General features: G+C 46.3%; 1 protein-coding gene across 1 annotated transcript in view; it reads left to right on the plus strand.

Annotated features, from left to right (window-relative positions):
• Positions 1 to 766: 766 nt before the first annotated feature.
• Positions 767 to 13,144, plus strand: part of PLOD3 (procollagen-lysine,2-oxoglutarate 5-dioxygenase 3) — a 44,252-nt gene continuing 31,874 nt past the window's right edge. Inside the window, exons 1-2 of the mRNA XM_030186426.1 lie at positions 767 to 796; positions 11,911 to 12,016. Of these exons, the coding sequence (XP_030042286.1) occupies positions 767 to 796; positions 11,911 to 12,016 (136 nt within the window). The remainder of the gene's footprint in view (positions 797 to 11,910; positions 12,017 to 13,144) is intronic.

Genomic DNA, 13,144 nt, shown 5'->3' on the forward strand with positions numbered 1-13,144 from the left:
GATGTTTGCAATACAATGTTTCTCATGATTCTGTTCTAGTGGCAAAGTTTGGTTCAATCCAGGAGCAGAATATTTCCTTAATTCAAGATAACGTTATATTGCCCAAGAGCAAAGGGAACTTGAAACTGTTGAGAACAGGAAGAACTATTTGAGGGTGGTTGACTTCTGTAATTGAAGAAAATTGCTCCTGTTGACTTGTTGAAATGCTGTTTACAGATAACCTAAATTCCCAGAAGAGCCTATTTTGTTCTAGCAGATAGGCAGAGGGTAAAGGACAGTTAGTTTGAAGATTAAATAGAAATAAAACAAAACAGAGAAAAGAAAATAAGATGCTACCTTTTTTTATTGGACTAAGTTAGATGGGCATTTTCGATATGACGTCCCAATGGCGAAATAAATGTTTGTTGGAAAATGTTTAAAAACTGAAGTCATAATGGAAGAAAAAACTAAATGTTTTCTGATATTCAAAAAAACACACACATACTAAAAAAATATGTTTTGAAAGAGGTTGCACTGAAAACTTTCTTAAAGACGCTCGGAGATAAACATTTCCGCCAGTTGAAAATACACTAAGCAAAACGTGCAACGGCGGTACTGGTCTCCGCGTCAAGAAACATCCAAAATGTGCGTATATACCTCTGCATGTGGAGGAATGTTCCTCAGGGAACTGCATCTCTCTGTGGAGGAGACAGAACTGCTGGTCCTCAGGCACAGGAGACAAATAATGAAAGACCACCTGCCCCCCACACTATGTTTCCGTGAGGGCATGGAGATCTATATGGAGCAACCTAGAAAGGTGAATGTGAAGCATTGTGCCCCAGGATCACAGCTCAATTCATGTGCAAGCACCATACGTAGGGTTACCATATTTTGTCCCCCCAAAAGGAAGACACATGCCCCGCCCCCGCCACACACCCGCCCCACCCCCTTTCATACCCCACCCCGCCCCCTTTCAAGCCTTCGCCCCTCCCCCCGTCAACCCCCTCCCCTTACCTTACTACTGCCCTGGTGGTCTAGTGACCTCTTCGAGGCAGGAAAGAGCCCCCTCTTTTCTGCCCGGAACGCTGCCCTGCATGCATCCTTCCTGTTGCTGATGCTCGGCGCCGATTCAAAATGGCCGCCGAGAGTTGAAGTCCTCGCGAGGTCACTTCAACTCTCGGCGGCCATTTTGAATCGGCACCGAGATCAGCAACAGGAGTGATGCATGCAGGGCAGCGCTCCGGGCAGGAAAGAGGGGCTCTTTCCTGCCCCGAAGGTGGAAGAGGTCACTAGACCACCAGGGCAGTAGTAAGTAAGGGGGAGGACATGTCCGGGTAAATCCGGACATATGGTAACCCTAACCATAAATAGGCAGGGTTATTGCAATACATGCTATTGCTTTTTATAAGAAGGAAAGAAAGAAAAAAAACCATTGCTGAAATCAGAATTTACAGAATATATCCACTGACAAGTAATTATGGCCCCCCCTCCGCTAACCAGCAGCTCGCTAAAGTACATTGAGCCACCCAAGGGCACATCTGCTTTACCCCACTGCCCATCTCCACCTCCCATCAACAGTTCACATGCTCCACAGAAAGGCCACCATGCCGCCCTCAGTCCCTATCGCCACCTGAGCTCACACAGCACCTGTGCCTGTGTAATGCAGACCCACCCCCTCAATCTGTCACAGGCTATGTGAGGAGCATTGCACAACATGTTGTTAAAATAATAATATATGTGACAGCAAGTAGGCCCATTACCTGACCCTGTTTTCACCAACTTGTGTTTTGCATTGGAATTCACCGGGACCTTGAGTCGCTGTGGCGCCGGTACAGGTGCGATGTGAGGACCCCACCCAGGGCCACCGAGAGACTGAGCTGGGCCCGGGCAAGGCGGCGGCCGCCCCGCTCCCAATCGCCACTCAGGCCGCCCGGCACCGCAGTCCCCGGTCTCACCCCGCCGCCCTCGGCTCCGTCGACCGTCCGCCACCGGGCCCCCTGCATTCAAATCAGCAGCGCCACGGCCTCTCCTCCCTGTGAAAGTGGCAGATCGCCTCCCTTCGGGCCTTCCTCCCTGTGTCCTGCCCTCGCAGAAACAGGAAGTTACATCAGACAAGGGTGGGACACAGGGAGGGAAGGCCCGAAGGGAGGCGATCTGCTGCTTTCACAGGGAGGTGAGGCTGCGGTGCAGAGATGATTTAAGGTGTGGGCGGGGGGGGGGAGGGCTTGAATAAATACACCACTGGTGCTGGGGCAAGTTTAGGGTGGGACAAATAGCAACAATATTCAGCCACTATCCAGTTTAGTATACATCATCACTAACTTTCTGTGTAGCAGAGCTGCATATACATTTTGTATATTGCTGTGGCCAATATTTGAACAAATCCGCTGACTATGGGTAAGGAACATGATTCAGTCAGATTTTAAACTAATCTGTACCTATTCTGGGTGCTTTGCTAGAAGGAAGGGGTAATCAGCACAAACTAAATGAAATGATATGAGGTGAGGGACAAGATTTTATGGCAGAACTGCACAGGCTCAGGGCCGCCGAGAGACTGGGCCAGGGCCCGGGACAAGGCCGCCCCCGGGGACCCCCCCCCCCCCCACCTGAGGTCGCCGGGACCACCCTCCACCCGCCACTCTCTCCACCCCCGGGCCCTCTGCACTGACCTTAAGCGCCTCACCCTTCGAAAGCGCAGCAACAAGCAGCGGCAGACCACTCCTTCCTTCCGTGTCCCACCCTCACGGAAGTACATCAGGCGAGGGCGGGACACGGAAAGAAGGAGTGGTCTGCCGCTGCTTGTTGCTGCGCTTTCGAAGGTGACTTAAGGCGCTTAAGTTCAATGCCAGGGAGCGACGGAGGGCGGGCTGGACTGCGGCGCTGCCCCCCCCCCCCCGGAGGCCCGGGGAATTTTGTCCACCCTGTCCCCCCCCTCTCGGCGGCCCTGCACAGGCTTGAGTGTAAAGATACTACTAGAGTCTCACTACTGGGATGAACACAGCTAGAAGTGCAGGCTTTGCAAATCTGGAGCCAGAGAGGACGTGCCACTGCTAAATACTTGCTGATCAGCAGTACAAGTTCTCATTCTCGCCCACTGTGAGAGGGAAGGGGCATGTCCTACCCTGCTTGAGTGCAGAAGCCAAAGGTATGATGTGTCAGGAATGAAATCAGAACGCCCTGCTGGAGAAGTGAATCAGCTTCGGCACTCGGGTATCTAATTGGCGTGATATTCCTGTTGACGTTTCCAGGTTTTTATATGTAGAGCGCTATCGAGGAGAGGGTGGGGCAGCTTTATTTGAGATGCCTCGTTCCAAGAGCTTACTGTCTTAAGTATAAACACATACGTGCTCACCATAAGAACAAAAATATTAAAAGTTTGGTGGCATTTCAACAGGGTCGCAAATTCTCTCCACTACCAGGTGCTCTGCGATGTAGCCAAACTCTCTGGTTAGAGCACTGGGCTGACAACCAGAAGGCCTGGTTCATATTCTGCCGCTGCTCATTGTAATCTTGGGCAAGTCACTTAACCCCTCCATTGCTTCAGGTACAAACTTAGATTATAAACCTCCAGTGACAGAGAAGTACCTGCCAGCAGTAGCAACATGGCAAAATGGAGGGAGAGAAGCAACAGACTTCCACCACAGTGAAGGGGGAATCTGTGAGGCCTGATAGCGCACAGAGCATTTCCATTCAAAGCAAAATGTATATAGGCATGGGGAGGGGGGGTAACCTGTTAGAAGCTGTTATTACAAAGTGGGGGGGGGGGGGGGCAAGGCCTCCACAGAGTGGTAGGTAGAACAACCGTGGCCAGGGCAGACTGGATGGGCCATTCTGGTCTTCATCTAACATCAGCGCCTAACTGTTAAGGTAACACTAAATGTTCATTTTCTATTATACTTCCACTGTTCGTGATGTATTGTAAGCCACATTGAGCCTGCAAAGAGGTGGGATACAAATGCAATAAATAAATAAATAAATAACAATAAATAGGACTATAAAGTCAGTCCTATCGATCCTCAGGGGGCATGGCAATATGGCGGCATGGACTCTGCTAGCTGAATGGGACTTTCGTTGTCTGCTCTGCAAAAAAATAGCTAAGTGATGCTCAAAGTAAAACTATAGCAAATGATTGCACAGTAAATTTGCTCTAGCAAACCGAAAGTAGGGGTAGGAACGTGTCTGGTACTTGCTAAGAATGACACAGGGACGGGGACAGGGGTGGGGAGAGATCCCATGGGGGGCATGGACAAACTTTGTCCCCGTGTCATTTCTACTTTGAAGTCTGTTAATGAACTGGACTGTTATTTACGTTTTGATGATGCTTGGCCAACAGCTAGCAAAATTTGCAACGGGGGATCCTGGACATCCTGCTACCAGCACATCTTCTAAGAAGACAACTTCTATTCCAGGAAGGACTACGGAAGACAGGAGAGCTAGACTGAATCCTGAGATTGTTGATGATTTCTTTTTATCCACAGATTAAAAATCAATTACAGTGCTTATAGGGAATATTCTCCCCTCCAGGGCATACAGAACGGGTTGTATTTTGAACCCCTGGACATTTTAACAGGTGGATTAGGATTCCTTGGGGTAGTAGAAATCACCTATTGTTGGTTGGTTGGAAGGGTAAGAGGATGGTGGTGAGGAGGATTTTATAGCTGCTCACTGTTATTGTTTCTATATGTAATTATACACAATAGATTGCACAGCGTATTGTTCCTGTTATACTTTAATAAAAAACATTTAAATATAAAACCAAAATCGTGTCGAGCTTCTGCAGATTGAGGACAGCCCATGGGGAGGGACGGGGACAGAACCTGCAGAACGGGGCGGGATGGACATAGGGACTTTTGGGACAGGGCGGGGACGGAGACAAAACCTGCGGAGATGGGGTGGTGACGGAGACAGAACCACCGGGGGACGGAGACCAAATTTTGTCCCCATGTCATTCTCTAGTACATGCACAGCTCTTGTGCACATGCCCAGACAAAAACCGGAAAAGCACACATTGGCGCTGTTCTGTGCTTCAATATGAGCCTTTTAAAAATTGTTTGCATTTTACATTTTTGAACAGGCTCATATTTAGGTGCAGAAAAACAGGCACTGATGTGTGCTTTCAAACTTTCATCTTTGATCAGACATGTGCACGTTTGTTTCTCACTACTTGCTAAAGTTGCAATTCCGAGGTAAAACCTCGGAATTGGGCTATTTCCCACTCCTCCTGTGGGTTTTTTGAAATGCCCGAGAGTTTCAGCTTTTGGATTAATTTTGTCTAGGATGGTGATTTGTAATCACCATGACCGCAGCGGTCTGGCTGCTCCTTTACTGCTCGCCTTGGACCAAAAGGAGGTGCGATCTGGTCTGTTTAAAATGCTGCACCTTGCAACCTTTTTTTCTCTCTCCCTCCTCTGTCTGAGGTGGCCTTGGCCTCACGGTGGCTGTGCTTCTCAACAGAAGGCGAGGCGACTGCAAGGCCTGAGGCAGGAGACAAACGTCAGTTGGGACGGTGTTTGGCTCTGGTGGCGGATCCCTTCCTGATCTGATCAGGGTTACCATATGGCTCCAGAAAAAGGAGACGGATTGAGCCAGCCGGTTTTACTTCCATTGCTTTCCATGGAAAGCAATAGTAACATAGTAGATGACGGCAGCAAAAAGACCTGCAGTCTGCCCAAGATAAACTCATGTGTATACCTTACCTTGATTTGTACCTGTCCTTTCTCAGGGCACAGACCGTTATAAGTCGGCCAGCAGTTTTTCCCGCCTCCCAACCTCCTGTCCCACCTCCCATCACCGGCTCTGGCACAGACCATATAAGTCTGCCCTCCCTATTCTCGCCTCCGAACCACCAACCCTCTCCCCCCACTCAATCTCATTTCATGGAAGTAAACCCAGCTGGCTCAATCCGATCCTCCTTTTTCTGGACCATATGGTAACCTGCGGCCGCCAACCAGCGAGGAGGAGGCAGAAGACAGCGTAGTGAGTGAGGGAGCCGGAGCAGAGGGGGAGGAAGCCCAACTATGAGCTGCTGCATCCACGTTGTACTTTATTGTGGTAGTATTTTTATGTAATCTCACTTATGTTTCAAACATGCCAGCTTGTGCAGATCGATGTACACAGCGGAAGCATAATAACGGAATAGCTTTTCATAGGGGAGATATGATAGAAGTGTATAAATAATGAGTGGAATGGATCGGGTGGATGTGAAGCGACTGTTCACGCTATCCAAAATACTAGGACTAGAGGGCATGAGTTGAAGCTACAGGTGGTAAAATTTAAAACGAATCGGAGAAATGTTTTCTTCACCCAACGTGTAATTAGACTCTGGAATTCGTTGCCGGAGAACTGGGTACGGGCGGTTAGCTTGACGGAGTTTAAAAAGGGGTTAGATAGATTCCTAAAGGACAGTCCATAGACCGCTATTAAATGGACTTGGAAAAATTCCGCATTTTTAGGTATAACTTGTCTGGATGTTTTACGTTTTGGGAGCGTGCCAGGTGCCCTTGACCTGGATTGGCCACTGTCGGTGACAGGATGCTGGGCTAGATGGACCTTTGGTCTTCCCAGTATGGCACTACTTATGTACTTATGTAGGTTATAAATCGTAACCAGTGTGTCATTTTGAGGAGCTGGTTATAGGGACACCCTAGCATGTTATACTCATGCAGAGATTTTTCTCCTGGTAAAGAGTAACTAAAACAGACCATCATGTTATGAGAATCAGGTGCTCAACATTCAGAGTTTCTATCTATTTATTTACATATTTATAACTTTATATCCCACATTAACATGATTTAGGTTTGAAACCTGGGAGCATGTAAAATCTTTTTTTTTTCCTGTGCCTACATGAAAAGAGAGAGATGGTTAGTGTGGGAACTTGCTCCTTTTAGTTTTGTGGGTGGGTGGATGGATGGATTATGAATTTGTGCTAATTAGATGATGCTATGCTGCTTATGATTATGATTACCTAGGGTTACCATTTTGTGTCCTCTGAAAAAGAGGACACATGTCACGCCCCCTACCCTGCCCCCGCCACGCATCATCCCCGCCCCCGCCACGCCCCCTTCAGGTCCGGGTTCCGCCCCTATTCCCCCCCCCCCTATCACATACCCCCCCCCCTCACTTACTATCTAGCCCTGGTGTCTAGTAGCGTCTTCTCTTTGGGGCAGGAAAGAGCCCCCTCTTTCCTGCCCGGAGCGCTGCATGCCCTTGCCTGCTGCATCCTCCTCGGTATGGCTGTGGATTGAAAATGGCCACCGAGAGCTGAAGCGGCTCGTGAGAGTTCAACTCTCGGCGCCCATTTGAATCCCCCGCCAGACCGAGAAGGGATGATAGACAGGGGAGGCAGCGCTCCGGGCAGGAAAGAGGGGGCTCTTTCCTGCCCCGAAGACGTCACTAGACCACCAGGGAACCTGTTAAGGAAGGGGAGGGGACGGGAGACCCAGGTCACCAGACCCACGGCGCCGATCGCCCGCCCACACGCCCACCCGCACGCACGCGCCTGCCCGCACCCCGCGCCCACGTTTGTCCAGAAATCCGGACAAACGTGGGCTGCGGGCAAAATCCACCGGATGCCCCGGACATGCCCTCAAAAGTCCGGGGAAATCCGGACGTATGGTAACCTATGATTACCCCACTAGCCAAGTCCTTATCCAACCAAGGCCTTAACCCCTTCATCTATGCAGACGATGTCACATATACGTTCCTTACAAATCTAAACTGACAGAACAATCAATAACGAAATCAAGATCAGCTTGAACATCATGGACCCTTGGGCAAATGCATTTCAACTAAAACTCAACAAAAGAAAAAACACACTGTCTTATCCTCTCAATCCCACACAGCGCGGACAACCCCACAATTATCAACACCCCAGATTACACCTTCCCTATCTCAGACAGCTTGAAATCCTCGGCGTCACATTGCGGACAACCCCACAATTATCAACACCCCAGATTACACCTTCCCTATCTCAGACAGCTTGAAAATCCTCGGCGTCACATTGGACCACAACCTAACACTAGAGAGCCAAGTGACATTCCACAACAAGAAAATGTTCCACTCAATGTGGAAACTCAAACTCGTGAAACAATGCTTATTTTGCAACCTGATACAATCATGGTACTAAGCCATGTAGACTACTGCAATGGAATTTATGCGGGATGCAAAGAACAAACATTCAAGAAACTTCAGACGCTCAAAACACAGCAGCTAGACTTATCTTTGGAAAAACGCGATTTGAAGCGCAAAACCCCTCCGCGAAAAACTACACTGGCTCCTGATCAAAGAGCGCATTGCTTTCAAAATCTGCACTCTGGTTCTCAAAATTATCTACGGTGAAGCCCCGGGTTACATGACAGACCTGATCGACCTACCAACTAGAAACACATCCGAATCAACACCGAACGTACCTAAATCTGCACTACCCAAGCTGCAAGGGACTCAACTACAAATTCAACTTACGCATCCAGTTTCTCCTACATAAGTACACACTGTGGAACGCATTACCAAAAGCCTTGAAAACTACATACGACCGCCTAAACTTCCGGAAAAAAAACTAAAAACTAACCTGTTTAAAAAGGCATACCCTACCAATCCAACATAAACGCCTGATCTCTGCAACACAACAAACTAAAGTACGTAATGGACATAACACAACACTTCCGTGTACGATTCCCTAGTGTAGGCTGTGCCACATGAACTTTATCTTACCGCAATATCACTTTGCATTTGTTTACACCTCTCCGTACTATGTAAGACCACTTGAGCCTACAAATAGGTGGGAAAATGTGGGATACAAATATAAAAAATAAATAATTACCTTATTCATATTCATATTGACCTTATTAATATTTATATTGTGCTATTTTTGGGCTACTTTTGGTTGGAAAAATGTTTGCCATCTGGCAACACTGACAGCGGGCTTCCTTTGGCTCATGATAATAAGACAAAACCTGCAGTTCAATGTGAGATTTTTCCAAGACATCCTGCCTCAAAACCTTCTATGCTACCTCTAAGCTGGCAGTAAGTTTCGGCTTTAAAACATATGTCTTTGTGAAATATTTTGGAGATAAAGTACCTCTCGTCTGGACTATTGCAACATTCTTCTCGCAGGCCTCCGCTTAGCCATCTATCCCCCCTTCAATCTGTCCAAAATTCCGCCGCACGTCTTACCTACCGCTGAAATCGATACTCTCATATCACCCCTCTCCTCAAGGTCGCTTCACTGGCTCCCGATCCGCTACCATATACAGTTCAAGCTTCTCCTATTGACCTTCAAGTGCACTCAAATCTGCAGCCCCTCTTTACCTCTCTACCCTCCTCTCCCCGTACGTTCCTACCCATAACCTCCGCTCTCAGGACAAATCACTCCTATCTGTACCCTTCTCTACCACCGCTAATCCAGACTCCGCCCCTTCTGCCTCGCATCACCTTATGCCGGGAACAGACTTCCCGAGCCCATACGCCATGCGCCCCTCCCTGCCATCTTCAAGTCCTTACTCAAAGCCCATCTCTTCTCCCTTGCTTTTGGCGCCTAACCACCTTCCCTACATAGCTTATAACCTTTAGATTGTAAGCTACCTACATTGACTACATAAGTTGTAAGTCACCTACACTGACTTCATAGTTTGTAACCTTTAGATTGTAAGCTCTCTTGAGCAGGGACTGTCCTTCCCCATGCTAAAATTGTACAGCGCTGCGTAACCCTGGCAACGCTATAGAAATGCTAAGTAATAGTAGTAGTAGTAGAGATGACTGATCTCTGATTGGCTATGGACCTTTCTTCCAAGCCAGCTGTTTGATGTTAGAGTTTCTTTTGATGATCTTATGGGGGTTTTTTTGTTCTTTTTGAATGATGTATGTTTTTATTGTAATCTGCCTTGGATATAATGTGGGATATAAATATGACAAATAAATAAAATAAGCCATCATTTGCTTCTGCACAGTGCAGTGCTTCTCTCTCAGCATTGGGAGGGAATACCCACTGACCTCATTAACATCCTTTTAAATACATTTGAATGCTATCTGTGGGTTATCTTTAGTGCTTAACAAAAATCCGGCGTTACCCACATGCAGTTTGCCATAGTCAGTTATCAATAGAAATCAAACAAAATAAAACATGGAAAAGAAAATAAGATGATACCTTTTTTATTGGACATAACTTAATACATTCTTGATTAGCTTTCGAAGGTTGGCCCTTCTTCGTCAGTTAAATGCACAATATCACATTTAGCCGGCTATAGTTTCGCTGACTCCTTAAACCTGGAAATTCTGGAGTCCCTAAATTTAAGCCAATACGTTTCCACACTGAGTTCTGGAGCTCCTAAATTTAAGTTAATATGTTTCTACACTCAGTTCCCTGCATAGAGCTTCCACCATATTGGGGCTACTCCTGAAAATAGTTTTTCCTATACTGCACTAATCTAAAATCTTGGAGTGGTATAATTTTGTATAACTCTATCCCTGAGATCTCAGAGCACAGCCAGAGACATAATCTGCTTCCTTTTCCTCTAAGTAAGCTATACCATTTTAATACACCTTGCCCTCCACCAGCTTGGAGAAAAGGTGGCTGAGGGGAGATATGATAGAGGTCTATAAAATAATGAGTGGAGTTGAATGGGTAGATGTGAAGCGTCTGTTTACGCTTTCCAAAAGTACTAGGACTAGGGGGCATGCGATGAAGCTACGATGTAATAAATTTAAAACAAAGCGGGAGAAAATCTTTCTTCGCTCAACGTGTAATTAAACTCTGGAATTCATTGCCAGAGAATGTGGTAAAGGCGGTTAGCTTAGCGGAGTTTTAAAAAGGTTTGGACGGCTTCCTAAAGGAAAAGTCCATAGACCGTTATTAAATGGACCTTGGGGGAAATCCACTATTTCTGGGATAAGCAGTATAAAATGTTTTGTACTTTTTGGGATCTTGCCAGGTATTGTGACCTGGATTGGCCACTGTTGGAAACAGGATGCTGGGCTTGATGGACCTTTGGTCTGTCCCAGTATGGCAATACTTATGTACTTATGAAGCAACAGATTGTTGAATATAATCCTGTAACGGTTCTATATTTTTAAAATCGTAACTGGACCTGTACTTTTAAAAGAAAACTTGCTGTACAAGGCAAGGGCAGAGGAGTGTGGTCCTTTTATTTACAAATGTCAAATGGTGGAGTACGTGGCTGCTGCTGTCCGATCCCTTGGCTAGGAGGGCGGGATTGAGAGAATTTGCTGAGTTTCTTCAAACAATGTGACATTCAGGATTTATTGTTCTGCTTTTTTGCTGCTCACGCTACCCCTAAAAGCTGCTGCCTTAGGCAACCACTGAATCCAATGATCAGGCCAGCCCTGAACAAAAGTGTTTATAACATTTATAGTCAAAATACTGGCATGCACCACCACCGAAGCCAAATCAGAAGCAGCTAAACAAGGATGAAGTTATTTTAACTATTATCAAACAGGAAATCGATGTCTGACTCTGAAACCACATCTTGAAATAGTTTCCTAATGGCTCTCAACATTTTTTTTCAGGTCTCTCCCTTAGGAGGCGTGGCCTGGGGGAGGGCACCAATAGACCACGCCCACTCACTCAGTACGACTTTTTTTGACGTGGCGCCCAGCCCGCTGCTGCTGCTGCTTTAAAGAAATGTAGCCTGAGCTCCTCGGGTTCGGGAAAGTTCTACAGCCGAGGACACGCCCCTTTCAGAGGCTCTCATTGCGGTGGAAGGGGGGGGCGGGACTTCGTCTAGAGCACTGCCATTGGTCAGCGTCATCGGGCAAGGGCGGACAGGGGAAAGAAGCAGGAGTGCACTGTGACTGGTCGGAACGAGGTGCTTGTCATCCCAACCCGGACTGTGATTGGTTCGAGGGCGGGTCCCGTGAGAGCAGCAGAGTTATTAACTCACTTCTTGGGTTTTCCTTTTTTTTGACGGGCAGTGGTAGTGGGGAAATGGCGGGTCCTGGTGGTTGTTGGGTTTCCTGGTCTTCCCTGCGCTTTTGGTGGTTGCAGTGCACGGTGGCTCTTCCGAGAAAGAAACTGTGAACACGGGTAAGAGGAGAGCCTTTAGCTGAAAGGAACGCCTGGAGTCATGAGATGTTGATGTTTATTTAAACTTGTTATACAGCTATTTGTGAAACAAGATAGATCTGAGCGCTGTACAATGCTAGCTTGGAAGTTTGTATTAATTTATAATGATGCAGGGATAAGAAATGCAAAATGCAAGGAATAATAGTCATATCAAAGAATGTCAATATAGAAGTAACCTTTGGGTGGCAATCTGTTTTACAAATACACAAATTTGAATTATCTTTATTTATTGCATTTGATTTTCCCACTTCTTTGCAGGCTCAATGTGGCTTACAATAAATACATCGTGAATAGTGGAAGCATATTTAGCCATCAAAGTTAGAAATTCCTTATAGTTCGATGGTAAGCAATAGAAATCAAAAAATGAAACGGGGAAAAGAAAATAAGATACCACCTTTTTTATTGGACATCAAGAAGTGTATTATCATCTTATTTTCTTTTCCCTGTTTTATTTTGTTTGATTTCTATTGATTACCTTTACAAGTGGACTAACACTGTTACCACACCTCTCTACTTATATTTTGACAAAGTGTGGTTGCCTTTAAAAACTTATCTTTCTTTAAACAAGAGTTCTCCATAATGTTTGAATGTAAATTGTTTTGAATATATTTATAACTTGGTGTACAATGCTAACACAGGTAATGCATAATCAAAGAAAAGGAACTCCATTTATAAAGGAAAGACTCTTACACACAAGAAACTTGCTGAGCTCCATTAATAAAATTGTAAAAATAAAACTAACCCCTGCGTTTTCTAAGCTGCGATGGTGCAGACAGATTGAGGGCTTTTCTAGATTCAATGGAAGATGAGGCTGGGGGGGGGGGTTCTAGAGTCAGTGGAAAGACATGGGGGGTTCTAGATCTCCTCTACAGTCACTGGAAGATGGACGTGCCGACATTCAGGGATTCTCTAGTTCAATGTTTCTCAAATATGGCATTCAAAAGATGTATTTTTGTATTCTCTAATGTTGACTGAATGTTTTAGGAAAAAATGTTGATATGGCTAGTTACATATTTGTTCCTAGAACCTCTGATCTGCTTCATCTCCTCCTTCCAAGGAGGGTCTTCTGGACCTAAACCTGGTGTCTCA

Source organism: Microcaecilia unicolor, chromosome 14 (assembly GCF_901765095.1).
Source record: "Microcaecilia unicolor chromosome 14, aMicUni1.1, whole genome shotgun sequence".
NCBI classification, from domain to species: domain Eukaryota; kingdom Metazoa; phylum Chordata; class Amphibia; order Gymnophiona; family Siphonopidae; genus Microcaecilia; species Microcaecilia unicolor.